This window comes from Takifugu flavidus, chromosome 1 (genome assembly GCF_003711565.1).
Source record: "Takifugu flavidus isolate HTHZ2018 chromosome 1, ASM371156v2, whole genome shotgun sequence".
Taxonomy (NCBI): Eukaryota; Metazoa; Chordata; class Actinopteri; order Tetraodontiformes; family Tetraodontidae; genus Takifugu; species Takifugu flavidus.
Window position 1 is genome coordinate 27,901,913 of NC_079520.1, and position 26,876 is coordinate 27,928,788.

Consider the following 26,876-nt stretch of genomic DNA (forward strand, 5'->3'; position numbering starts at 1 on the left):
AAACGTCAAGCAGGAAGCTCAATTTAACTTCAGCTGCTCTTTCATCCCGTTGGGCCATACGATCACAGCTGTCACAAACGTCCGTTTGTGACATGATTACTGCCATGTGACCAGGTTTGGGAGATGAAAAGAAGTCCAGTTTCCTTCAGCTCCAGACTTAAACTGTGGGATCTATAGCAGAGTGAAGGATGGAATCAATATCACAGCCCAATGTGAGGCGAGGCTGCAGTGACAGAGCAAAAATAATTGAAAAATCAAAGGACTCACTCTGCGTTCTCCCCAACATCACTCATCTGGGATCCACAATGGACCCTTATCTCAACACGACAACAGCGGAGAAGGCTGGAGAGTAAACTGTTAACAAGCCACCGCGAATTAAAGTCATCTATCAACATCAGCGTTGGATGATTTGGTGATTTTTCCCTGGGAAAACACGACCTAAATGTGAAAGAGATCAGGATTAATAGAAGATCTGTAGCGGAGGTGTCACTGTTAGCCACCAAAGCGCTACGGACGCGCTCCTCCAGGAGGCAGCTGCAGATCCGGGACCTCCACATCCTCTCCTTCAGCTCAAGGATTGCCATTTTTAAGATATGTTTAATGCTGTATAAAATGTGCTTTTGTGTCAGAATTGTAGCATTATTTTGAATAAACTACCCAACACTGAGGGTAAAGGCCAGGACACAGGACACATGCTACAAAACGAATGTATTCCTTCATCGTGATGCGTAGACTTTGTCAGAAAGTTGTAGAAAGCACAGACACACAGTAACGTTCATCAAAAAAAAAGCTCTTTAATTGATCTAAGTGATTAATTACAGAGTGATGGAGCCACATAATATATTGTAGATATTAGCGTAGTTTTCAGTTAGCTCATTGAAATGAGACCATGTGACAGTTGGAGGGAGAAGATCTTTGATGGAGGAATATAAAAGAGTTGAAAAGAGAGTTATGAAAATCTTCATACTGGCCGAATGACTGATTACAGGTATAACAAATATTGCAGGTTTACAAAAGGAAAATATGTGCTTGAAGTGTGATTTTTCTTTAAAAAACCAAAGAGTGACTATAAATTCCTAACATATGTCGAATACATGAATGACTTTAACCAGCCTCAGATAACACACTTTTCTTCACATCAATATGTTATTAATATTCTCTTTTAAGAATCGATATAGTAAACTATTCTCCATCGATTTACTGTTGACGGTGAGGCCTTGTGTGTGATGCTGTGCTCTACTGTAGCCTCGCATGGAGACCAAGTGAAAGGTTTAAGACATCTAGTGTTGGTCAGTGCTTCTCCCAGTGCTTCGCTCACGTTCCGGAATGTGTTCATGTGGACAAAGTCTCTGCTTCCTCATCCTGGTTGCCGTTCAGAACATTTAAACCTTAAATTGACCCTACTTTCATTCACATATGTCTTTAAAAACTTTGTCCGTTCTGGGGAAACAGTTGCTCCTTCCTCAAAGTGTTTTGATGTTAATCTTTGCATGTTAATCACAGCTGTTTTGCTACAGAGGCTGCTTCTTTTTGGTGGCTGCACTGAAAATGAGGACCCCGAGAACAGATCAGCAGATACTCTACACGCAAGAGTGAATCCCAACCACCCACGAGAACATTTACACAGCACACACAAAGCAGGACAGCTCTGGGTCCAGTTCAACAAGGCGCCAACGAGATGGACTTTAGTCAAGTTCGGTGGACACTGAAGTATGAGAATCAGGGACAACACCTGCCAACCCTTCTCTCCTTGGCTTTCTTGAGGATCAATCTCTTCCTGACCACACACATTAAACAAGTCACATCAAAAAATCCACAAATACTTGAGGTCATGACGTTCCTCTACTGATAAATCTAAGCACTACGCCTCCATTACAGTCTCATCTGTACCCAACGAATGACGTCTCTTTAAGCTCCTCATCAGACTTCTGATTCCAAACTGGACACGCGTCTCCAGGGGCTTCCCAGAGGCTGTCCGCCCACTCCCTGACCACCCTGGGCCTCTAATCCAGTCTGGGATCCCTGATACACCCCATAAGCCCCGTACACGCTGTCTTGGTACAGAAGAGCCCGCTGACTTCCACACCTCCCACCACCGCAAGCCAGTAGCTGACACACTGGATTGGGGCTTGGCTGGCCGCTGGAGGCTTGGCTGTGGTGCTGCAGGTCTTGGGGCCCGTGATAAAAAGGTAGACCAGGGTATGAGTTCAAATAATGAGCGTACTGTCTGCTGAACAAACTGGTGGCCCTTCGTACCATCCCACGCCCCAGCCCGCTTCCATCCCTCACGCTTCTCCGTACGTAGGGAGGTGAGTGGAGTGGGAGTAGCGCAGCCTCTGACCCTTGCGCCCATTGGGCCTCCTCTGGTCCTCCCTTATGTGGAGGTAGGCCTGGTTCCGTGGGAGGCACAGGTTGTTTCGAAGGTGGGATGGGTTGTAGGCCTTTGCTACTGTGGTTGGCGTAAGAATGCACGGGAAGAGGTCTGGCAAGGTGGACGGCGACTGGCTGGACAGGGAAGACTGGGATTCGTCAAGTTGCTGCGATTCTTCAGTGCCCCAAGTTGCTTTAAGGAAAGAGGGACGCCGCTGCCTGCGTCTCCCTCTCAGCATGAGGTCTTCCGGGGGCCAAGAGCTATAGTTCTCCACATGAGGACGCGCCACGTCACCTGGGTAAAGGCTGTCGAAACTGGGCGCCGAAATATTGTTGTTCTGGAGGTGGTTGGCTTTGAGCTCACTCAGACACATGGTACTGTCGTCACTTTTTCCCTGTTCCCTGTATTTTCGCCTCTCTACATCGTCATCGTACTGAAAGCTCTTGGACCGACGTATTCTGCGAGAAAAACCCACTTGGTTGGGATGATTTAATGCGGTGGAGACTGGGTGAGAGGCGTAGATGTCAGGGAGCTGCAGATCGTTACAAGGAATAAAAGATGAATGAGTATGGGTGTCAACGTAGAGTCTACCTGTGGTCTGGTAGTGACGCGGGTGTTGATGAGGAAGCGTCTCACCCACGGCCAGATGGGGAGTGCTGAGGCTGGACACCGGAAGTGGACGGTCATACAGGCATGACGAAGAGTGAGTCGGTAGTGTGTAACGTAGCGGCGTGGGCCTGCTCACACCTCTGTGCTGTTTCAGGGAGGTAACGGCTGCTAAAGGCGGGGTTAAGGAGCGCTGGGGAAGCGAGCAGTGATTCTCGGTGATATAAGCAAATCCTCCCGGCACGGCTTCCATGGCCATTTGTGGGACGCGGATAGGCAGGGTCCCACCGTGGCGACTCAGGTGCTCTATAGTCTTGGTGGCATTGTCCAGAGACGTCTCGACGTTAGCCGTGGAAACCAGGTCCTTGGCAGTGCGGAGCATTTTTAACATGTTTGCTTGAGCATAGTTGGAGGTCAGATCGGGTTTGGCTAGACCAGATGAACGCCCAGGTTCCTCCACTCCACTGAAACAGCTGTAAATACCCTGAAAATAAAGCAAAAGAGACAAGGAGGGAATGAGGAGCGATCAAGAAAACATCATAAAAATACAAATGCGGAGTACAATAACCCATTTAAATTGCTGCCAACATGCATCGTTTCCACCTTTAATGAAGGATTTTAGCTAACTAGGTCCCAGTTTTAGCTTGTAACTGTCCTACCTACCCTAAAAAGACTGAGTACAGGGGGGCCACGTGGGTAATAGGCAGTGAAACCAGCAGCATAAATGGCTTATTCATGTTTTACTAAATCAATAGCCTAGTAGCTAGACAGAGTTCAAACCCAAATTGGTTAAGTATTCCTAAAGGAGATACGAGACACTTCCAATAAAGTAAAAAACCCTTCCAGGAAAATTAAAAATAATATTTCATTAATATCTAATTTCATGACTGAGCCAAGATTTCATTACTCATTACACATTCTCCTGGGACTCAAGGGAGGTTAAGCTAAGGGGACCGCCCCGATAGAAGCACAAACGCACGTTTGCTCACAGCTGAATCTTTGCTTACAGTTGGCTGACAGATCCCAAAAGGGCCTAAAATTAATTTAGCCCCAGGGGCCACTCTGCAAAGATCTGTCATTTAGCCATCAAGCTGCTAAAAACCCAGATTCAAGCGTTGTCTGGTCCCTGGTCGGAGGGACTGCTGGTATTCTACTGGATAAAAACTTCCCCCAAACAATGGCGTCATCAATGAGGGGATGATCGTAAATGACCATTTAGCAAATATCAATTTCTAGACGCAATTTCAGGACTGCTATAAACAAAGACACAGTCTGAGGCGTCTACCAAGAACAAGCAGTCCATCCACAAAGTGCCGCCTGATCAGGTGATTCTCACCCTGCTGATGGCCAACAGGAAGTCCAGTTTGTGGGACTTGTGAACCGAGTGTCGTAGCTTCCAGTACAGCAGGTGTTCCCAGGCAAAGACCAGCAGACTGAGGCCCATGGCCACTAACAGCATGTAGAAGACGCCCGCCATGTTGTCGATGTCCAGTTTGCTGCTCATCACTTCGTTTTTCTCGTTCTGGCAGATTCCTGACAGCCACACCGTCTCCAGGCGCTCGGTGTCACCTGGAAGGATGGCGGTTGGTGATTGGATGAGGGACAGCAACAGGAAAAAAAGGTTTGGTGAAGCTGTTGTGAAGGACTGTGGAGGGTTTGTTCGAGGCTGCTGGTATCTCAAATCACGAAGTCCTTACCAGTAAAATAACGGCCTTTAAACTAGACCCCAAATGTGTGTCCCACAAGCTTCAGCCCTCATCTATATTAACCACACTTTCCGAATGCTTTTACAGTTTAAAATGCCTCCGTTTGTGACCATGATGGTATTAGCTCATCCCGAGCAGGTGGCCACCCCTTCATCTGCGCTCTCCTCCGTGGCCTCTCAGGAGAACCTTCCATTTTATTGGTCGGTTTCCGTGTGGTCACCACATACACACTTTTTATTAAACCGCCACGTGGAGCTCACAGTGTGTGTGTAGGTGTGTGCGCTAGGTGCCTTAAGTTCTCCACAGGGCCAACTGTCAAGGCAAGTGTGTGTATAAGTATGGCGTGTGTGAGTGTGTGATGGAGATAATGGTATTCGGACGACGCCACGCTGTTTGGCAGGATATTAACTCTTCCCTGTAAGCTCTCTTTCCTGCTGATACGGCACAGGCTGGACCGGACTAAAGCCAGCGGAGCTGCGATACAGGCAGGTACGAGTGTGTGAGGGTGAGGGAGCGCTGCTGGGTGCCCACCGTCCCCGAGGAACTGCAGCAGCGCCAGGTCAATAGGTCGTTTCCAGCGGGAACTCTTGGGCAGCGCGATGCCGTATCCCGTGGTTGCAAAGACTTTCCCACTGCCGATGGTGACCAGCTTGCACCCCTCGTCCTTCCCAGCCATGTAATTGAGAACAGCAGCATCGTAGATGAAGGCGTCCAGCTTCCTGCGACATCATCAAATAACACACTAATAAAAATATCACGGTCATCGTGGAAATGGCATTTTAAAAAAAGGCCAAACGAAACCTTTTTAAACGTGCATTTCTGACTGTGGTTGATCTTTGGGACGAGATCACAACCACAATATCACAATAACAATACAGTCAAGACAGCGGTAAATAAAAGGGTTTGGGGCTCATTCTCTCTGCCGCCTGGATGTCTGACAGCACGTTTTAAATACAGACTAAGCTGTGGCAGAGTTGAAGTGTTTCATCTAAAAATACACCCATCACATCAGCCTCATTTACAAATAGTTGCTACAAAGAGTGTCAACTCCCCTCTGTATCACAGGTTCTAGCACCAACAGCATGCGTTAAATATATCCTCCCACGGAAGCCTGCAGTGTAGTTAAGATAGCAGCGCCACTGTACCCGGTTTTCAGGCTTTCTAGAGCTTCTTCCACCCCCTTCTGGTTGTACTTTATCATGTGTGTGTGCATGTCGATGTAGTTGCTGCGGATGTTCCTCTCCGTGCTCCCGTTTGGGACGGTCCCGAAGCGGAATGGAGGATAATGCTCATGTGGTTTCTGGAACTGTGGGGAGACACAGGTGGACACAGAGTAAACATCAGCAGAGAGAAACAGAAGAGGGGACGAGTTTCATTCAGGAAAGGCGTCTTTTCCTGTCCTGGTTTTGGAACGCAAGCTAAACGATGGCGAGCGCACCAAGATTGGCCTTTATTTTAGCCTTGCTCATCACTTCCCACCACATGTTGGAAGGATTAGAAGCCCACAAAGGTAGTGAAGAGGAAGAGGGACCTCAGGAATTCGCCAGCTAAATCTGATGAAGTGTTCGTTTGATGGCTGCACACAGATGTTCTGACTGTAGTCCAGTCGGCTCCCGATCGAAGCTGACATTTCAACAGCTGATGAATTAATGCATCATGAAGAAGAAATACATCTTTTAGGGCTCAATTAGACTGTAAAGATTTATTCATCTTGGTTGCAGCAGTGACCTTTCGGGCTGAGCACAAACGAATGGGCCAATCAAAGTGTAAGCGTGTGAGTGGGCGTGTGACGGCGCGCTGATATAATCACTCCAGCTGCGCCGCTGCCGTTAGTTTAACTTCTAGTATCTCCAGATGTTTGAGCAGCAACAGTGAACGCAAATGCTCCTGTAGCCTGGTGCGGAGAGCCCGCTCAGGTGGCCTTATGTTCACCTGAGTGGAACCATGTCTGCAGTGCTCGGTGTCTCCGCAGGAAGTCGGGAGAACAGAACAGGCGAGACTGAATAACACTTCTAAACCTCTGGTATACGGGCCCAGCCAGCCTTGGGCCTAAATCCGTCTAATCCGTATTGTGAAAGAGCTCCGAATGAAGGGGCTTCTGAGGATGTGCCGTGTGGGCTTCATTTATATTGCCTCCTTATGCTGGGGGACACAATACATCTGCATAAAGTTAATATAGTCAGTTAATTCAAGCTGAGATCACTGATGTGGTGCTGCTCAGCCCTGCCGGGCACTTGTTTTCTGTGAGGAATGAAAAGCCTTTGTGTAACGCTCCTCTGAGAACCTGCTTCCAGGTTCCAGGAGTGCAGCTCTTCTCTTTTTTCTTAATAGCTTGACATTTAGCGGGCTTGTAACTCTGGGTCGGGAGACAGAGACGGCGCGGAGGTGGGGGGCTATCGATAAAGAGACTGGAACACTGACAGGACAAGCAGGGACTCAGACAACATCTGTATCGACAGACGGCAGTAATTGATTACTCGCTCATACCACCGAGGTCCCCGCTGATGAAGACAATGAGAGCAAAGTTCTTTCCAGAAGACTCAGAGGATCAATTTATCTCATGGGCTGCGTTAACCTGTGGCGACCTTTTGGGATGAATTTAAGGTGGACTGAAGAGAAAAGGTCAGAAATAATGGAACTACAGGCACTCGACGGGGGCCGGCTTCAGTTCTCTACCTTCTTATCGGAGAGTCCCGACACCGTGTCGATGTATTGCTCTTGGATCATGAAGGCGGCCAGGTTGGCGGTGTACGAGGCCAAGAAGATGACAGCGAAGAAGGCCCAGACCAGGACCATGATCTTACTGGTCGTTCCCTTAGGGTTTTCCACCGGCACCGAGTTGTTGAAGACAATGCCCCACAGCAGCCACACCGACTTTCCGATGGTGAACCGTGGACCGCCAGGAGCTGCGGAAGTCAGAGGTCAGTCAGAGCCTGGAAGAACCTTTAGCAGTATTCAGCTTGGCTTCCACGCTCGTTCATAAGCAGCATAAACGTAACCTCAAGATTAGCATCTCGTCCTCGCCGTGAGTGATGCGTTAGCACACTTTAACTTCACACACCAGCAGGCCTGATTGCAGTCGTCATGCGTCAGATCCCGCAGATCCTGAGAGGCTCCGAATCTGATTGAATCTACTTAGAGCCTTTTACGCAAACATCAGGATGTCGCGGGAGCACGTTCAGGTCGCGCTCTGGGGCCCTTCCGCTCTCTGACGCGGAAAGGCGAAACGAAGTGCTGAGCAGAAAATATCGCGAAGCGTCAAAGAGGCGCTGGTTCTGTTGGACCTTCGGATTAGCCTCCGCGGCTCTCGGTGCCTCACTGCTTCCATCGCTCATGTGCAGCAGCCGAGGGCGACCCACCATCAATCACTCTTCCATTAGCGCCCGGCCCGATGCTAATTAAAACAGGGAAATGACCTTTCGGACCTGGAGATGAGGCACGCTCCGCCGGTGCTGGGTCCGTGCATCGATTAGACCCCCCTCGCCAAAACTCGGAAGGTGTGGCTGGATTTCGGAACGCGCACTCGAGGTTACTGGGAGTGCTTTCAAAGATTACCACCTTTCATGCTTCGAGGCTTCCGGCTCTTCCGTCCGGCTTCCCTTGTTAGGCAAATCCAAACACCTGCACTTGTTCTTTTTCAGGTTCCAGCAACAGCGAAAGAAGGCGAATGTTTAATCCCAGCAGCGTGTGAAGGGAATCGTTTTGCTTTTATCTCAATTCCGTCAGTAAAACTGGAAACAAGAGCCTCACGACTCACATTTGGCGCTGACCAGACTGCGGTTGTAGCCGACCGGACTGAAGTATTCGAACACAAAAACCGTGACCGCCACCACCGTCAGGCACATGACGAACATCATGACCCAAACCGCCGGGCTGTAGGGCTCTGGAGGAGAGGAGGAACAAGGAAAAAGGATCAAAGTCACGCTTTCCCCCTCCTCTGTGAGGGTCAGGGCTGATGAGAAAATGATGAGAAAGACCAGCCACAGTGAGGTTTTGTGCTGAATTCTGTTGTTTGGGGTTCAGAAAAAGGATTTAGGTGTGTGTGTGTGTGTGTGTGTGTGTGTGTGCGGCACGTAAGGGGATTTAGTTGTAGGCTACAGTTATCGACGGGATAAAAGCTTAATGGGAAGTTTCCTGAAGCGTCTGCGAAGGCAGAACTTGTCTAAGTAGGCCATCCTGGCAGAGAGTGGGGAGAAGGAGGCAGAAATGTGACACTTTCTGTACGTTTCCAGCAGAAAGGAAGTTATGACCGCTTTCAATCAGGGCCGATGTGAAAGAAGCAGTTTTTCCTACCGAGAAAGGCTGATGGAGACACTGTCCCGTTGCTCCGGGCGACCATAACGCTGATGCCTGTCTCCACGAATGGAACGGAGAAGTCGATGATTTCCGAACGCTCCTCGTTGATAGTGAGAGACCCGATGGCCATGTCGGCGCGTCTGTAGAGCACCTGAGGAGAGACGAACAGCCAGGTTTGGATGCGAACGTTACATCACAGGAAAACCTTCTTTCGGCGCCCCAAAGGACGGGCCGCCCAGCTCGCCGCTGAAAAGAGAGCAAATTCTGAAATTCATGAGCAATCTTTTCTAAACCAGGAAGCCGCGGCAAACAAAAACACTCCGTGATGTGAGTCTAAAAATGGCTGTCTGCTGAGATATGAAAAATAAGAGCGAGACGCTTATCCAAGCTCGCTCCTCTCATAATTTTGCAGTGTTTTCATAACAGGCAAACAGACCCGGAGCGGAGCGCCCGCGGGCAGAGAGGCTCCAGCGAGCAGGCTCTCCGAAGGAGCACCTGCTCGTGCAGATGCGCTCGATGAGCCACTACAAGAGCGGCGGACGCTAAGCTCGGCCTACGTGCACGGCCTCACGCCAGGCCAAGAGTAGAAGCTGCCTGATTAGAGGTCAGACTTATTTTACTGAGGGTTTGTAGTCCTTCACACACCTCAATCCTTCTGTTTTTGTAGCTTATGTGAAGCGTTTTGGATATTTAAGCTAGCCGTTTTGGGTTTACCCACCTCGCCTATCATGCCATTCCAAGTTCCACGGACCATCTTGCCGTGTTTCCCGTTGGAGACCAGGTAGAGGTCGTAGGAGAACTTGATGTTGCGGGACAGCTTCTTCAGGATGTCTATGCAGAAGCCCTTACAGCAGAGTTTGGTGTAGGCCTCAGGGTGGCTGAACATGCTGAGAGATGAAGGAGAAATCAGCAGCAAATACAGCTTTGTTTTCAACATCTCCCGATCAAAAGCCACTTTGGGGCATCGGGGAGGACAAAGGTTGGTTCATTAGCTACATTCATTGTCTTCTTAGACTTTCCAAGAGGAGAGTGGCCAAAAGTTGCAAACACAAACATACATAGGGCAGCACGACAGAGTCTGCGGTGGATATTTAACCGTCTGTGATGGTCTCTAAACAAAGTCCATTAAGGTGTGTCGCGTTTGAGTAACGTCCTCTTGCCGCCTGTGGCCTCGCTACTTAATGGGGCGTAGAAGAAGAGACCAGAAGGACAGGAAACGATGAAAATTATTGGATGAAAAATAATAACCAGCCACTCAAAGGAAGGGAGGACAAATCAAGTTAAAGTCCCGACTGTAGCATCAATCCAGCTCCCAGGGTGAACGTCTGGCACCTACAAATCATCATCATCTCAGCGTACGAGCGACCGAGGTGGCGCCCGAGCAGGGACGCCGAAGCATTAATAGCTATTTAACATTCCGCTTGTTTCTGCGAAGTGCAGGAGCTCTGCTGCAGCATCCGGCCACCTGTCATCAATCAGCCAAAGAACGCGCTCAAACGTGCCTAAAATACCTCCAAGCACGCTCGTGCACTCCCCCCTGGGACTCTGCGGCGCTCGGGCCGAAGTGCGATTGTCACCAACTGGTGCGCGGAGCTCAGATTTCAAGTGAAGGTTTTTCTGTTTACTTCACACGTTCTGGGTTTGACCTCAACAAGGCGTCTTGGAGCCGTATATCAGGGTCGTCCACGTCTCCCGTGACCGTCTGTCCCGGATAAAAGTCACACGTTCAGCTCGGGAACGGCGCTGTGGATCACATGACCCACTTAAAATGACCGCCACTTCCTGGTAAACAAAAAACCAACAAGGTGCTTGGAGCAGGAGAGCAAAGTTCCCACCAGTTGACACCATTTTGGACAGGAAATCTCTTCATTAGCTGCAGTTTTTAGCTGTTTGTCAGTTGTTGATCATCTGATTCCGCCCTTTGCTGTTCTACACCGCATTTCCGAAGACATCTCCTGCGCGGAATTGGGGCAGAGAGGTAGGATTCTGGCAAACAAAGCCATCATCTGTCCAATGAAAGGAGTTTTAATGAGCAGGACAAACACTTTTAATCACTCCAAACATCTGTTGGGCCGCTGCGACCACACGGCCGGTTCCACTGATTTATATAGCAGCAGCCTTCTTACCCACTTTCTTTTCCTGTTCCTGTTTGTTGGGCGCCGTCCAAATGGGACGCGCTGGCCGGGGCCGGGTGGGGGGGGGGTGGAGGTACCATGGAAAACCACATTTCCATGCTGTGACAGATGTGTCCGTGTCAGACAAATAAATCTTCACTGGTGATCAGAGTGCTGTCTGCAACACATCTCTGCATATAATTAATATGCCAGTCATGGTCACATGACCACCAGAGGGTCAGCGTGTGGCGCCGTCAGAGCTCCTACCTGCACGGCCGCCCACCTGATGTGCAGTCAAACACACGCCGTGACCACCGCGCTGCGTGCACGTTGGGCACACTTTCACGCCTGGCTGAGCGCCCCGGCGCAGGTAGGCGGCGCGGCGGAGCGAATGCATCGCAGATAATCAGGAACAGGGAGGGAAAATCCTCCAAGGATGGAGCGAGGAACAAGGAAACCCCCGCAGTCTGAAGTCTGGGGGGGGGCGGCAGAACGTTCAGCAAACATGAGCGTCAAGGCCTGGAAACGGACGAACACGTGGGTGCAGCCAGGAGCAGCGAGCCTCAAAGGTTAACCGTCTGCTGACACGTTAGCTGCCCAGCAATGCTGGAATAAATCACGTTTAGCCTCTTCTCCTGTGACCCCCCCCTGTCTCTGTGGAGGAACAGCAAGGCGGACGCCACCAATGTTGGCTCCTCCCTCTTCTCTCCTTCCTCGCCTTACTTCAACCACCAGCGCCCCTGCTAGCGTCAGGTAGCCCGCGGCTAACGGACAGACGCAGGCTTGAGCTGAGCTGCTCGACCTGTGTTTGCCCGCTTTTAAAAGGGTCAGATTCTCGATGCATTTGTGGCTGTTTCCACATCTATCAGGACTAAACTGGGGCAGATGGGGGGGGGGGGGTTCTCTGGGAGGCTACCATTCAAAATCTCCTCGCAGCTCTGACACATTTTCCTGTGGCATTTCATTGATGCTCTGCTCAGAAATGTGGGCGTCGGTACCTCTCGGTGTTATTGGCCTGCCGCCTGCACGGCACCGTGTTGCGGACGCACGTGCCCGTCCCCGGGTCCACGTTCTCCACCATGACGAAGGGATGTTCCTCCAGCGTGGCCACAGTCAGGTGACGATCATCGGACACTTTGTCCAGGAAGCTGCCGTATCGAGGCCAGACAGGGTAGCGCACCTGAAGGATGCCTCGGGCATACGTACCCACCTGGAAAATAAAGACAGTCACGCTCTGTCTCACCGCCTCCGTCCACGGGGGGGGGGGGGGGGGGCGTTCAGAGTTGTTTATCTAAAAAAACAACATTATCTGACCAGGAGGAAGAGAATCAGAAGATTAATTCATTAATACCCCCTGAAGAATCCTTTAAAGTCTCCGAGCGAGACAACAAAGCAAGAAAACAAAGCAAAAAGCGTCCCATTAATAATCCACCCATTAATAATCCATCCATTAATAATCCACCAATTAATAATCCATCCAATAATAATCCATCCAATAATAATCCATCCCAGCGTGTGTTGCTATCGATCTGGGCTCTCTTCAAACTGCTGGTGGTTGAGAACAAAGTGAAACGTCGTCGTCCACAAATGGGGGACGATCGCGAGATTAAGAATCTGGTAACTTTATGGGTTTCGGCCTGCTGTAAAACAGACTGGAGGACAGGCAGGAGGACAGGCAGGAGGACAGACTGGAGGACAGACTGGAGGACAGGCAGAGGACAGGCAGGAGGACAGACTGGAGGACAGGCAGGAGGACAGGCAGGAGGACAGACTGGAGGACAGGCAGGAGGACAGGCAGGAGGACAGACTGGAGGACAGGCAGGAGGACAGACTGGAGGACAGGCAGGAGGACAGGCAGGAGGACAGACTGGAGGACAGGCAGGAGGACAGACTGGAGGACAGGCAGGAGGACAGGCAGAGGACAGGCAGGAGGACAGACTGGAGGACAGGCAGGAGGACAGGCAGGAGGACAGGCAGGAGGACAGACTGGAGGACAGGCAGGAGGACAGGCAGGAGGACAGACTGGAGGACAGGCAGGAGGACAGGCAGGAGGACAGACTGGAGGACAGGCAGGAGGACAGACTGGAGGACAGGCAGGAGGACAGGCACGAGGACAGACTGGAGGACAGACTGGAGGACAGACTGGAGGACAGGCAGGAGGACAGGCAGGAGGACAGGCAGGAGGACAGACTGGAGGACAGGCAGGAGGACAGGCAGAAGGACAGGCAGGAGGACAGACTGGAGGACAGGCAGGTGGACAGGCAGGAGGACAGGCAGGAGGACAGACTGGAGGACAGACTGGAGGACAGGCAGGAGGACAGGCAGGAGGACAGGCAGGTGGACAGGCAGGAGGACAGACTGGAGGACAGGCAGGAGGACAGGCAGGAGGACAGACTGGAGGACAGGCAGAGGACAGGCTGGAGGACAGGCAGGAGGACAGACTGGAGGACAGGCACAGGACAGGCTGGAGGACAGGCTGGAGGACAGGCCACAAGGACAGATGAGGACAGGCTGGAGGACAGGCAGGAGGACAGACTGGAGGACAGGCACGAGGACAGACTGGAGGACAGGCAGAGGACAGGCAGGAGGACAGGCAGGAGACAGGCAGGAGCACAGACTGGAGGACAGGCAGGTGGACAGGCAGGAGGACAGGCAGGAGGACAGACAGGAGGACAGACTGGAGGACAGGCAGGAGGACAGACTGGAGGACAGGCAGGAGGACAGACTGGAGGACAGGCAGAGGACAGACTGGAGCACAGACAGGAGGACAGACTGGAGGACAGGCAGGAGGACAGACTGGAGGACAGACAGGAGGACAGGCAGGAGGACAGACTGGAGGACAGACTGGAGGACAGGCAGGTGGACAGACTGGAGGACAGACTCCTGGTTTGTGCATCCAACAACTCTCAAGTGGAGGTGAATCTTTTCTCCCGTTTGAGATCCTAAATGGACACGTTTCAGGACACGTTTCAGGACTCTTGTCCAGTTTGAAGGAATATTTGCAGCAATTAATCTAATTAATCAAATCATCAAATGTAACAACCGGTCCTCTTTCTCTTTAGCTTAGCAGGAAAAAATCAGCTTTATGAGGTCTGCGTTTTTGGACCCAAGCTGGACGTGGACCTGGTCTCTCTGGACCTTCTCAGACAGCAGGACGGGACACAGGAAAGGAAGAACCAGTAGTGGGAGACTGATCTGCTGATGGTGTGGTTCTGATCCGGCTGATGGGGTCCACCTGAGGGCCCCTGGGCTGGGAGGACCTTGCTGCTCAGAGCCATCAGGGCAGCCCGACGATCCTGCCAGAACTGTTTGGAGCATCGATTAGAAGTGGACTGGATGTTTGTGGGTCAGAACCACCGTTCTCACCGGGCCGGTTCCGGGTTTCATGGATCAACACAAGAGAATGAGGCGTCTAAACACCGTCCAGCACCCGTCCACATAAAAAGACATCAACACGACTTGAGCACGATGACATGTTCGCGCCCCCCCCCCCCCCCCCACACACACACACAACACACAACACACACACACCACACACACACACCACCAGCATGGAGGTGACATTGATAAAGTGGGTTGGTCTTTCCAGAGGAGAAATAAATGAGTTCAACTGTAGCTGTGAGATTACATTTGGGTCCTTCTGTTTGGGTCTTTTTTCAACACACCCTCGGGCCTGGAAAAGAGCGCACGTGCGCGTGCACGCGCGTGTGAGAGAGAGATGAGATGCGGCGTGGTGACAACGCAATGGGAGAAGGATGCGGAGACGATATTATTGATTGAAATTACACTCAAACTTGTAGCTTTAAATGTCACCGATTGTCGGTGTCGGGCGGGTTTGGCCTTTTTTAACCTGCCGGTGTTTCCAGACAGAACCTCATAAACCCGATAAGTCCCGGACGGGGCGTTGATGTTGAGCGGATCGCGTCTTTTAAGGGGAACGATTTGGCAAAATGCAAAGATCTTTAAATATCAAGGTCAAAGGCGCCTTCAGTGGAAGCCGTTTTTCTTCCTTTGCTAAATTAACCCACGATATTCGCGTGCCATCGGCGCCGCTACCTTGTCCCAGATCCTCTCCCGGTCCAGGGCGATGATGACCATGGAGGGGTTGGAGAGGAAGCCTTGGCTGTTGAAGGACAGGTCTTTCCTCTCCCAGGTCACGTTCAGCATGTGCCTACACACCAGAGAAACACTCAGAGCTGTAAAAACAGGGGTTGTGTGTCGTGTTGGGATCTGCATATTTATGTAGGGAAACGGGGCCAGTGCTCGCCTCATAATTACCCCCGGCTCTCTAAAAGCCCGGCTAGAGCTGACTTGAAAGGCTGGAAGTGGTGCATGAGGGAGGCAGCTAATTGGTGGTGCAAGACAGAGCTCCTGATTCAATGATTCCATTGTCTGTTAATGCAGACGCATCCATAATCAAGGCAAATAAAGCGCCCGGTTCTGGGGTTCTGCCGGCGTAAACGTGCACCTGAACAGAACCTGTGTCCCACCTGAACAGAGTGTTGTTGTCCGAGTGTGTGGCCGGTTTGCTGCAGTCGCCGTGGCCCTCAGGGATAAACCCGTACTGCCTCTTGAAGCCATCGGCGCCATTGGCCACGATGGCGACGCCCTCCCTCACCCTCTGGCGTAAGCTCTTCCTCCACTGGTCGCTGATCACGCCAATCACCCCAACGGGGAAGCTGTCGGGCGGGGGGCTGTTGGGGTTGCCCACGGCCAGGCTGGGGATGATCCAGATGTAGCCCGGCCCCACCAGGCCACCTCGGCCGCCTGGCGGAACAAGAACTGCGCCTCATCGTAGGAACAGTAGGCCAGCAGGACCTGAGCGTCCAACTGCAGCAGGGAAAGAGACGATATTTTAGCCTCAGACGACTCCCTGGAATGTCTGAGTGATCCGGGGTCAAAGGGAAGAGCAGCCGGTACCTGCTGCAGCACGCGCTTGGTCTTGGCTTCGCTGGCCCCGACAGACATTTCCAGAGACAGGACGTCCTGTACATTCCACAGGAAATATGAGGTATCTGTGTAGGTCTGAACTATGTCCACGAAGGTGTCGTAGCCGGGCAGCAAGCTAGTGATGACTGCAAACTCCGCCCAGTCGTATTCCTCCATGATCTGAAGGGGCACAAGCGTCATAGTGTCAAAATGACCCCGCTGCTGGTGTCAAACATGGAATTTTATGTTTTCCTGAACATCTGGGTTGAGCTGAAATGCACTGTGTACCTTGAACATGCTGAGAACCTGCTGCTCCAGAGAGGCTCCCATCTGCAGGAAGGACGACCCCTCGGCCTGGAAGGTAAAGAACGAAGCTGCACTTCAGAGCTCGCCGCATCAATGACCTGCAGCCGGACTTGTGCCGGTCCCGTTTGATGCTCCGCACTAAATGTCCCCCGAGCTGATTGTTTTTGAGAGACGGGTAAAAGAGTTCACGCGCGAGACGCTAACCATGAATATTAATGTTGCAGTTTGCTCCTTTTATTGAGCCCCGCGTTTAATGATGCGAGCTTTGATCATCCATATTTATCATCCCGTCTAAAGGGTGTCCCAGCCCGGGTCCAGCGGTGCATCAGTGTTAGCATTCATTAGCATAACATCATCCCCGCCCTGAGCTGACACATGAGAGGCAAATTTGAACCCGTGTCCATGGACAGGACTCTGAGGAGCCTCTGAGGACCGAAGCAAAGGGCAGAAACGTGATCCTGAAGAGTGTTTCAAGCACTGAGCGTTTAAAGGACGAGTCGGAATGTGACAAATGTGGGAACGCTTGATATTTTTAGTCCCACATACAAACAAGGGCGTGAACCCACTCATATAAAACCCCACAGGTCTGTCTGCCGCCCAGCTGAGACCGCCGTAGCGTCGTCGGATAAATGGAGATCCTGAGATAGGCGGGATGCTCCGGGGGGGGGGGGGTGTCTGTGGAACCTGCACCTCTAAGTGATACAACCCAAGAAACGCAACAACAACGCGCTGCTTAACGGTCACACCCGGATTCCACCTGAATCCAAGTGCCATCCTGCTACAATATGGACTTATTTTTATATAAACAAGTCTGGTTTCTCCCCACTTAGGTGGGAGATCTCTGAGCTGCGAGGAAAAGGCTAATTAGTGCTTTAATGTCACAAAAGCACGTCTGGTTCCAACGCCGTTTGTGTTATTCTGAGTTTGAGGAGGACTCCGGCTTCACAAGCGTCTGTGAAACCAGCAGAGACGCTGCTGAAATGGGGCGAGAGAGGCTGGAAATGACAAACTGTGACAACAGGCGTGCGACGGGCTGCACAGGGAGAGGAGCGGCTGTTAAACTGTCATGTGCCACGTGGGACCGGCACTCACGGCTCCTCCGTGCGCTGTCTCGCCGGCGATGCTCTCCTTTCCTTCCCGTTGATCTCCAGTCTGCATCACAGCTCGGAGGCTCTGCAAACCCCCTCGGAGGGCAGAGCAGCTGAGGAACACCGGCGAGAGTCTCCTCCATTCAGCTTTTCCCAGGTTTTGTCTGCGCTGAGCTCACTCGACAGTCACCTCCCGAGGCTGAAGCTCCAGCGGACCACTGACTGGGCTCCAGAACAGCGACCAAAATAGCAGGAGACAAACATGTCTGGCTGTCACCGAGTGCATCAAAGAATGCCCCGGGATTGACGGCCCTGCTTAGCTACAGTGCCCTGCATTTATCAGGAATGACAGAGGCATGCTGAGGTGTTTCATCCTGAATCAGAGTCATTAAAATCCAATTAGCCGCCGGAGCTTGCGAGCAAATCCATTTAAACTGGAAACACGGAAGCAAATGTGCTGAAAGATGTCAATCTTTGCGCCGTGGAATCAAGCAAGCGTGGCAACAAAATGATCCTCTCCGCGCACAGCACGAGGAGCAACAGCCCCCCCCCCCCCCACTTCCTCCCCCAGCCGCCACCCTTTATCCCACGCCCCCCCTCTCCACGCCACCCCGGCAGCGCGCCTGTCACATGCAGACGTAATTAGCGTCCCCTCTTCAGAAGCGTATGGAAATGTGACAGGAAGACGGTGGACACGGTGGCTGCTCACACACTCCTCTGCTCCCGGGAGGGGTGGGGGGGGGGGGATTCCACGCTGTACCCCTTCATGCTCGCCGTGGGTTAAACAGAGACATCGGCGCCATCAGAGATATCTACACGCGTCGTCCTTGAGATGCTTCCGGAGGAAACTTCCTCTCCTGGAGACGAGAGCTGGCACCTTCTCACTACTAAAGCTCGGCACTGGGGGGGCATTTTATACAGAACCAGAACCAACAATAGTTCCGCTTGACAGCCAAACGAGAACCATCTTGAGCTGCACACGAACACGTGACCGAATAGCGAAGCTAAAAATAACGGCGCGGCAGAGGTTGACGTCTCCTCCGATATTCCTGCCCTTCCGGTGTTCTGGCAACTCGCATTACTTAAACTCCACTGCTGGTGTCAGGAGGCATCTCCACACCTGACAGCACTCAGGTGTTCCTCACTCAGAGCGCTTCCCAGACGCAGACGCACTCCGCCATCAAACATTCCGGACCAAGCGTCACCTGTGTCTTTGGAGGCGTGTCCAACGCCAAACATCCTGATCGGATCAGCGTCCTCGTTGGTGAGCGTTAAAGTCTCCTTCATCGGTCCTCGGCCCAAACCATAGAAACCTGCCAGCAGTTCCAAAGCCTGGACCCGCCACCATCTCCAGCGTCTCCTGGCCAGGTTATTATGGGATGTAGGCTGGTTGTTGCAGGTGACCAGTGTAAAGTTTGCCATTCTTGTCAGGCCTCATGACATGGACAGCTACCAGCTCTCTGCAGTTAATCCTCTTTCTGTGGAAGCGTTCACCAATGTTCTGTGACCCGATTCTGTTCCCAGATGTTCTAAAATGATTAATTTACCATCACAGAACCTCCCTCTTGTTTCCAGTCCCCCGCATATAAAAACACTCCCACTAATAATTGATCAGTTTGGACAGTCGGCGTCTGGTTTGACTGACGACCCAACAGAACTTACTGGCACATCCACGCCTGTTCATTCCCAGCGATCCTGACCCGTTTATAGGCTTTCTGGACCATCGGGCCGAGACCCGGCCGGAAGTCGGGACGGAGGAGGAGAAACGGGTCAACGCTGGAAAAAGAACCTTCATCCTGACGCATGATTTGCTCCTTGATGACTGTGGTGACCAGAAGGAGGCGAGCAAACAATAATGCTGAGTGAGCAGAAGTGGGACCTTTGAGCGGTAACGAACGTTTCAGGCAGCGGCGCACGGCAGTGGCGAGTCTTCCGCTGGGTTCTGCCAGTCGGGGACTCGACCTCACGACACCGAGTCAGAACTGGAACCACAGAACGTTCCTGCTTCTTAATGAACTTTTGTGTTTCTGTCTGCAGACGCTTCCGTGCTGCTCCCACAGCTCAACATCTGGAGGCAGCACCCTCTGATGAGCACCCAGCACACACACACACACACCACACACACACACACACACACACACACACACACACACACACACACACACCTTCTCCGTGCTTCTGTGTCCCTTCAGACCCTGTTGAACAGTATTTACTCCTTTTCTCAGCCGTTCTTCCAGCTCTCTCATTTCCTCCTCTTTGCTCACGCTTGATGTGTGCGACGCCTGACAAAAGCTACGCTTCCCCTCCGTCACTCTTTTCATCTTTGTCTCATTCTCTCCTTCCTTGTTTTTCTGTAGAGACCATAAATAGGCGGCTCAGGCGGCGGCTGTTCTTTTATAGACCCGCCATCAAAGACCGTCTTCATCATCAGGCTATTGATAATCAAGCACTATTGAGCCCTTTTATGATGTCTTTTTCCTTCCAATCCACCTGTCCCATTGTACAACACACCCCTGACAAGCTTTCTTCTTCCCTCCCCTCACACTATAAAAGAGTTTGGGACAGTAAAAGGCCAGTGGGGGGGGGGTGTTAATGGCATATTCATCCTCATCATGTTAGCAGTCTGTCACAACGACGGTGTCGGTCTGAAAGGCTGAACAACAACCTGCAGGATGACGCCCCCCAGTCAGGGAATCGGGTTTAGCATTCTTAAATTTGAGGGTAGTTTCTTTCTATTAAATGAGAAGAAATTGGTTTGTTATCGCTCCCTTGATGTCAAATTGGCCCTAAACTTCCTCCATAATTCCCACCTGAAACTTTGGCCCAGATATTTTCTTCACAGAGAAGAGGAGAACATCTTGAGCTGAGGTGGTCGCCGGGCGACGGAGAGAGCAGACAGCCGAAAGAGAAGGAAGTGTGAATGTTTCAGGTCTGGAGGGTGAATGGTAATCAGGGTGGGGGCCCAGGTCTCCTGGAGGGTGGAATTAGTGGTTTAATGGGGTCCTTGAGAGCTGAGAGGGTTGAAGAGAGCTGGTGGCTTTTCACAGCTTTAATGGACTCTTCCAGCTCACAACAGGGCGAGATATCAAAAAGGTATTAAAATGCATCAGGGAGCAGAAGGAACGATGGGGGGGTGAGGAGGAGAAAGACACGAGGAAAAGAGAGGGAAGAGGAGAAATCCGAGAAGGGAAAAGAAAGTGAGGAGACAAAAATGAAGGCTCTCAAGGCGTGAACGGAGACAGTGCAGCGGTGCCTTCGGGCGGCTGTCAGCCATCTTTCTATCGGCTCTGTCGTTTATTCACTCGCTCCGGCGTCGAAATACCGCGAATCAATGGCCCCCCCGCTGATTCCCCTCCTCTCCTTTAATAACCGTCTCTGACGCGACGTCGGCAGATGTTTTTGTATTAACAGGAAGCTGGTGAATCGGAGGCGCCGCGGCTCACGGGAGCCTGGGCCTCGCAGTGTAGGAGCGCGTCCACGTGTCTGCATGTGTGAGCGTGGCTGCTATAAATACAAGGTGTTGATGATGCTAGTTAAGCAATCAAACGAGGGGAGGGAAGACGAGGCTGCACACGGCAGGAAGTCGGGATGGAGCCGTTCTACGGCGGAGAAAAGGTGCAGATTAGGAATCCCGGCGTCATCAATCTTCTCTTCACAATCTAAGCGCGCTGTTCGCCGCCCGTCCGTGAGACACGCGCAATCATAGCAGGAAGAACCTGCTGCGCGCGGAGGATTGATGGCTGCCCGCGGCCACGTTCCAAAACATTCCCAAACCAGGGATTAGAGGAGCCGCCGAGGGTCCGCGGCTGATAATTCACCCGTCTGTGGCGCTCGTATCCAAATATTTGCATGCGGAGTTTCTCCCCAAAGTTGGTTTCGCCGCTCTGACCTACTTAAGTTGTTTTAAGCTGAATGACGCTGGCGTGCAGTTGTGACTAAGGAGGGTGTGAGCGCCGGGTGCTGCTGCCGACAGGCTTTACGTTCCAGGTTGTCATCTTTTCCTCCACCCGGCTTTCCTGCCTCCTTAATTGCTCAGACTACAGTTTGGGATAAATGTTGTGTCAACACCTCCAGGATATGAAATTCAGATTTCCTGTCACCCCGGTGGCTCCAGCTCCCCCGGCGGCGGCGAACTGGCCGGCTCATTAATTCGAGCGTACCTTGTATGGGATGACGATGGCAGAGCCGCCGCTGATTCCCACGATCGGCAGCGCCGTCTGAGTGGACAGGAAGTCCAGGATCTGTGCAACTTCCGCCACCTGAGGGAGAAACAGATCCCAGTCAGGTTGAGCCTGACCCGGCGATTTCGCGCCGTCTTTCTGGCCAACAGGGGGCAGTAACGCGCCGAGGAGGAACGAGAGAAGGAAGCTTCTCAGGCTCGGGACAGCGAGGTATCCCACAATGCATTTCACCTCAGCCAGTGACAGCAGCAGCAATGGTGGGAAGTTGGGTTCTGAACCGAGTCATTGTGATCCTTAGAAGAGGTTCTTTACCTGAGCACCAGCACCTGAGCCCACGTCGTCCTCAAACACCACGCCGTGCAGCTTCTCCGTTGCCATGGTGTCACACAGGTGTGTCAGGAGGTCACGGGGGTTGGTGTCATTCACCAGCACCGTCACCGGGCTGACCACCACCGGCAGGTCCACAAAGTTCTCCCCGCTGAGGCGACCCCGCACCTCGGTCTGGTAGCTGGAGCCGCTGAACACCACCGCCACGTTGATGGACGGGTGGAGGAGGAGCGGCCGGGCCGGCAGCGGGAGCGGGGAGGAGGTGAGGAGGAGGAGGAGGAAGAGGAGAGGCCACGGGGAGGGAGAAGGACGTCCCCTGGAAAATGCCATGGTGGCAGCCGAGTGCCTGCAGAGGGGAGAGGAGGATAAAGGGGGGGGGGAGATGACAAACGTATGCTCACAGTAGGTGTGTGTGTGTGTGCGCGTGTGTGTGTGTGTGTGTGTGTGTGTGTGTGTGTGTGTGTGTGTGTGTGTGTGTGTAACTGAGTGCTGAATCAGATGTGAAGAGATGGAGAGGTGATTACAGTCAAGACACTGGGGGTTGGATTATTGCAGATTACACACACACACACACACACACACACACGCACACGCACACACACACACACACACACTGCACAACTATTGCAGCAATAATTGCTGTTAATCCTGACAGACACGTTTTCTTGGTTTGCATTCAAATTGCCGGTTTTATCGGGACTAAAAGAAGGAATCGCTCCTCCGTCTGTTCCCCTCCAAGTTAATGGTGAACCTAGAAGTTCGCCCCCTGGTGGCCGTGTGCAGGAACCACAGCCGAAGTGTTTTCCTTTTGAGGGTAAATTAATATTTTTATGATGAGATCTGCAGGAGCCATTCTTTGACCCTGATTCCTCCTCCTCCTCCTCACAGCAGTTGGTGAATTTATGGTGAATCTTTCTGCTCTGAGGCCGTCAGAGACGCCCGTCCAATTACCGCCAGCTTTGATTCAAAGAGGCTTCAAAGCAGCGCTGAACGAGGGGCAACAGTCGCTCCCTCTTCTCCGGCTCTTCCTGATCTATCAATCATTCGTTTTAATAAGGTGTGAAGCCTCCAGGCGATAAACAGCTGGATAGTGCACCACCACGTCAGGCTAACATTAGCACTGTTTCCGTAGGGGAGTTTCTGGACATGTTCACCATGGTGTCATCGGCGTAGACACGTTAGCACTGTTTCCGTAGGGGAGTTTCTGGACGTGTTCACCATGGTGTCATCGGCGTAGACACGTTAGCACTGTTTCCGTAGGGGCGTTCCTGGATGTGTTCATCATGGTGTCATCGCGCGTAGACACGTTAGCCCCGTTTCCGTAGGGGAGTTTCTGGACGTGTTCACCATGGTGTCATCGGCGTAGACACATTAGCCCCGTTTCCGTAGGGGGGTTTCTGGACGTGTTCACCATGGTGTAATCGGCGTGGACACGTTAGCACCGTTTCCGTAGGGGGGTTTCTGGACGTGTTCACCATGGTGTCATCGGCGTAGACACGTTAGCACCGTTTCCATAGGGGGGTTTCTGGACGTGTTCACCATGGTGTCATCGGCATAGACACGTTAGCACCGTTTCCGTAGGGGAGTTCCTGGACGTGTTCACCATGGTGTAATCGGCGTGGACACGTTAGCACCGTTTCCGTAGGGGGGTTTCTGGACGTGTTCACCATGGTGTCATCGGCGTAGACACGTTAGCACCGTTTCCATAGGGGGGTTTCTGGACGTGTTCACCATGGTGTCATCGGCGTAGACACGTTAGCACCGTTTCCGTAGGGGCATTTCTGGATGTGTTCACCATGGTGTCATCCGGCGTAGACACGTTAGCACCGTTTCTGTAGGGGGGTTTCTGGACGTGTTCACCATGGTGTCATCAGCGTAGACACGTTAGCACTGTTTCCATAGGGGGGTTTCTGGACGTGTTCACCATGGTGTCATCGGCGTAGACGCTGTTGGGGGTCAGTAAAGGGACCCCGAGAACTTTAGCTCCCTCCTGGATTCACTGCGGATGCATCACGCCATCTTTCCCCTTGTAAATCCTCAATTTGCTTGCTTTGACTTGCGACGCTGCTTTAGCTTATCTCTGAGTCGCTACATTTCCAGACGTTTAATCGCCGCCCACCCGCAGCAGGTGAAGATTAAAGCAGATAAACCCCCGAAGCAACTCGACTCCAGAAGAGGGTTTCAAACCCCGGCGGAATAAAGAGGGGAGGAGACAGAGGTGGTTCGTTTTTGCAACGTGGAGGTTCATTGAGGACTTTTGGAAGATGACACATCAGAAATCAGCATCTTCTGTGGGTTCAGAGGAAACGACGGGATTATTTATGGGAGGAGAACCTGTTGGACTAAATGACGTCTTCTCCTCAAGTGCCTCAAACCTCCGGGGGGACGTTGGTCTTTAGCGACTTAGCTGCTACGTGATGAAGAGCCTCCCCAGAGTCCCCAGGGGGTGGCAGGAAGTAGCAGATAGGATCCAGTTGAGGGGATGAGCATCATCACAGCAGAACATCCTCACGTCTCCCCTCAACCTCGTTTTGAAACTGATTTGATTGCATTAATAAGGGCTCTTGAATTAGCGTCCCAGCGGCGGCGGCGTTGAGCCTTCCTGTTATCACCGTGCTGCAGGGGAGCGCGGCTGACATCATCACGGTTATTAATCGACCTTTGACCCATTATCAACCGTTTCTTGTGGTTAGCTCACTTATTAGCATGCTTTTTTAGCATCAGCTGATCGGCCTGTGTCCTCGCACCTATAAAACCGGGAAAGTTTCTGCTGTCACAGGAAGTTGATGTTCGGAATCCGCCCGGATCCCCCTCAGCGCTCCCGCTCCCGTCGCCCCTGCGTTGTTCTCTCCGACTCCCGAGCGGGTCACTTTGTCTCCCAACGTTCACCAGCCGTTCACCAGTGGGATGAGTGGGGATAAACTGGGAGTTTTCCAAGAGTCGGAATACTCCACATTAAGCCACATTAAAATGCTCCCATTAATATTTATGTTCCGGCAGCCGCATCACAGAGCCTTAATGAGGAGAAGCGCTCCGTCAGACGGATCATCCTCCTTTTCCCTCCATCCTTCCTCCTAATCGGGGAATTTTGACGGGAAGTGTCCCGGCTGGTGTCCCGTGCACGCGTGGACCAGCATGTTGTGCTTAACCCCCGGACTTGTAATGAAGCCTTCGGCAACATATATTCATCATAATTAGGCTGCGAGGGCAACAGCGGAGCGCCGGGTTCCCGCTCGCCCTTTCAAACACTCGTCAGCTTTACAGGAAATCGTTGCAGCCAGGATGAGTGACGGGAAAGGAGCAATCCCAGATCAGCTCCCCCTCCTACCAATCAAAATTCCAATGACACCCAATCTGCCGCCACGTCTGCTTAAGAAACGGGAAGACAAGCTGACAAAGATACGCGTGAAAGAAGGATTCAATCTGAGGGAATTTCAGCAGGGAAAAATGATATTTCCCAGAGAAAAAACCAGCCGGCTCCTGTGCCATTGGAGCATTTCTCTGTCAATCCGGAATGTTGTCACGTATGATTCCAGGTCAGGAACCCTGGAGGCCTCACCGCTCACAGATTCCACCTCCGTCAATATTCACAAGCTCCGTTCCCCCAGAAATTCCCAAACACATAGAAACTACAGCGGGAAGATACGTTCTTATCATCCTGCAGGCTCGGAGATGCGATCGGATCAAAGCCCGGGAAGCCTGAGAGGGGGGGGAACGGTCCCTGAATTCCACCTACGGAACGTCCAGGTGGCAACGAGACACGAAGCTTCTGCATCTAATGGAGGAAAACGGGAGCTGTCCCAAACCAACAATCATCTCCGGAATACCCAAAGATCAACACTGTATCCGTGACAACTGGGATCCATACGTAGAGCGTGGATCACACACACACACACACACACACACACACACACACACACACACACACACACACACACACACACACACACTGTTCTCTCCAGGAAACTCTTCACTGCCCGACTCAGATCCCCTCTGAGCTGCTGTTGCCCCACATCTGTCCTGGGAAGAGGATGAACCCCTGACAGGGATCGGATTAAGGTGAGAGACGGGCTCACCTGCAAGTTCTGCCGTCATCCAATTCCGTCGTTCCCCGGCTGCTCTCCTCCGAGCGTCCTGGTCGTTCTGGACTTTTCGCCTGGTCTCAGCCGCCTCGCTGCCCTCTAGGCACCTGTAGGAGTGCGCGGGAACGCCGAGGGTCTGCTGGAATCAGCGTGTGTGTGTGTGTGTGTGTGTGTGTGTGTGTGTCTCAGGTATCTCTGACCAGGAGACGACGGGTCATGGAAATGGGAGAGGAGAAGTGGGGAGGGAGGATGCCAGCGTTGCCTGGGAATATGAAGGATTCCCTCTCCGGTTCTGGTCCGTCGGGCTGGTTGGGAGGAGGACGGGGAGTCCGAAAGAGCCGCCGCGGTGGAGAACGCCGCTAAGACTCCGTCTCCTCCTCTCCACCTCCTCCGTGTCCTGGCGTCTCTCCCAGCTCCCAGCAGAGGCAGCGCAGATCCAAGGGGGGGGGTCAGGACATCATCCCGGCCGGGTCCGACCGGGTCCTGGTGCCGCTCAAAGTTTTGTCCTCGCCTCGGCTCCTCTCCGCATGTCCTCCTCTAGGAGCAGGAGGAGAGAGGAGGAGGAGAGGAGCAGATCCGGGTCTCCCACTCTCTCATCCAGGTGTTGGCGGGGGTGTCGGGAACAGGAGCGCGGGGCAGCTGGCGGGTCCGCGGGGGTGGGTCGGGCCGGCGGAGCACTAGCAGGTCCTCATCCTGTTGCTCCGGATCGCTGTGCTCGCTCTCCTTCCTCCCTCTGGGCTCCTCCGCCGCTGCTGTCACTCCGATAATCCGGCTCCCCATTCCCGCGTTAGCTCCATCGTCCCTTCATCTCCTCTCCCTCGTCACAGGAGGCTGCGTGTGAGTCCCGGTGATGATGGTGCGAGGATCCAG

General features: G+C 52.5%; 1 protein-coding gene across 1 annotated transcript; it reads right to left on the bottom strand.

Moving 5' to 3' along the window:
• Nucleotides 1–769: 769 nt before the first annotated feature.
• Nucleotides 770–26,876, bottom strand: LOC130531349 (glutamate receptor ionotropic, NMDA 2C-like). The gene is given in 18 exon segments (XM_057043326.1): nucleotides 770–2,288; nucleotides 2,291–3,461; nucleotides 4,314–4,546; nucleotides 5,215–5,402; nucleotides 5,829–5,989; nucleotides 7,360–7,589; nucleotides 8,441–8,566; nucleotides 8,977–9,130; nucleotides 9,698–9,866; nucleotides 12,092–12,303; nucleotides 15,150–15,264; nucleotides 15,584–15,851; nucleotides 15,854–15,923; nucleotides 16,014–16,202; nucleotides 16,311–16,376; nucleotides 21,577–21,675; nucleotides 21,910–22,270; nucleotides 26,001–26,876. Coding segments are annotated over 17 exon segments (4,164 nt in total). The 5' UTR covers nucleotides 22,255–22,270; nucleotides 26,001–26,876; the 3' UTR covers nucleotides 770–1,920.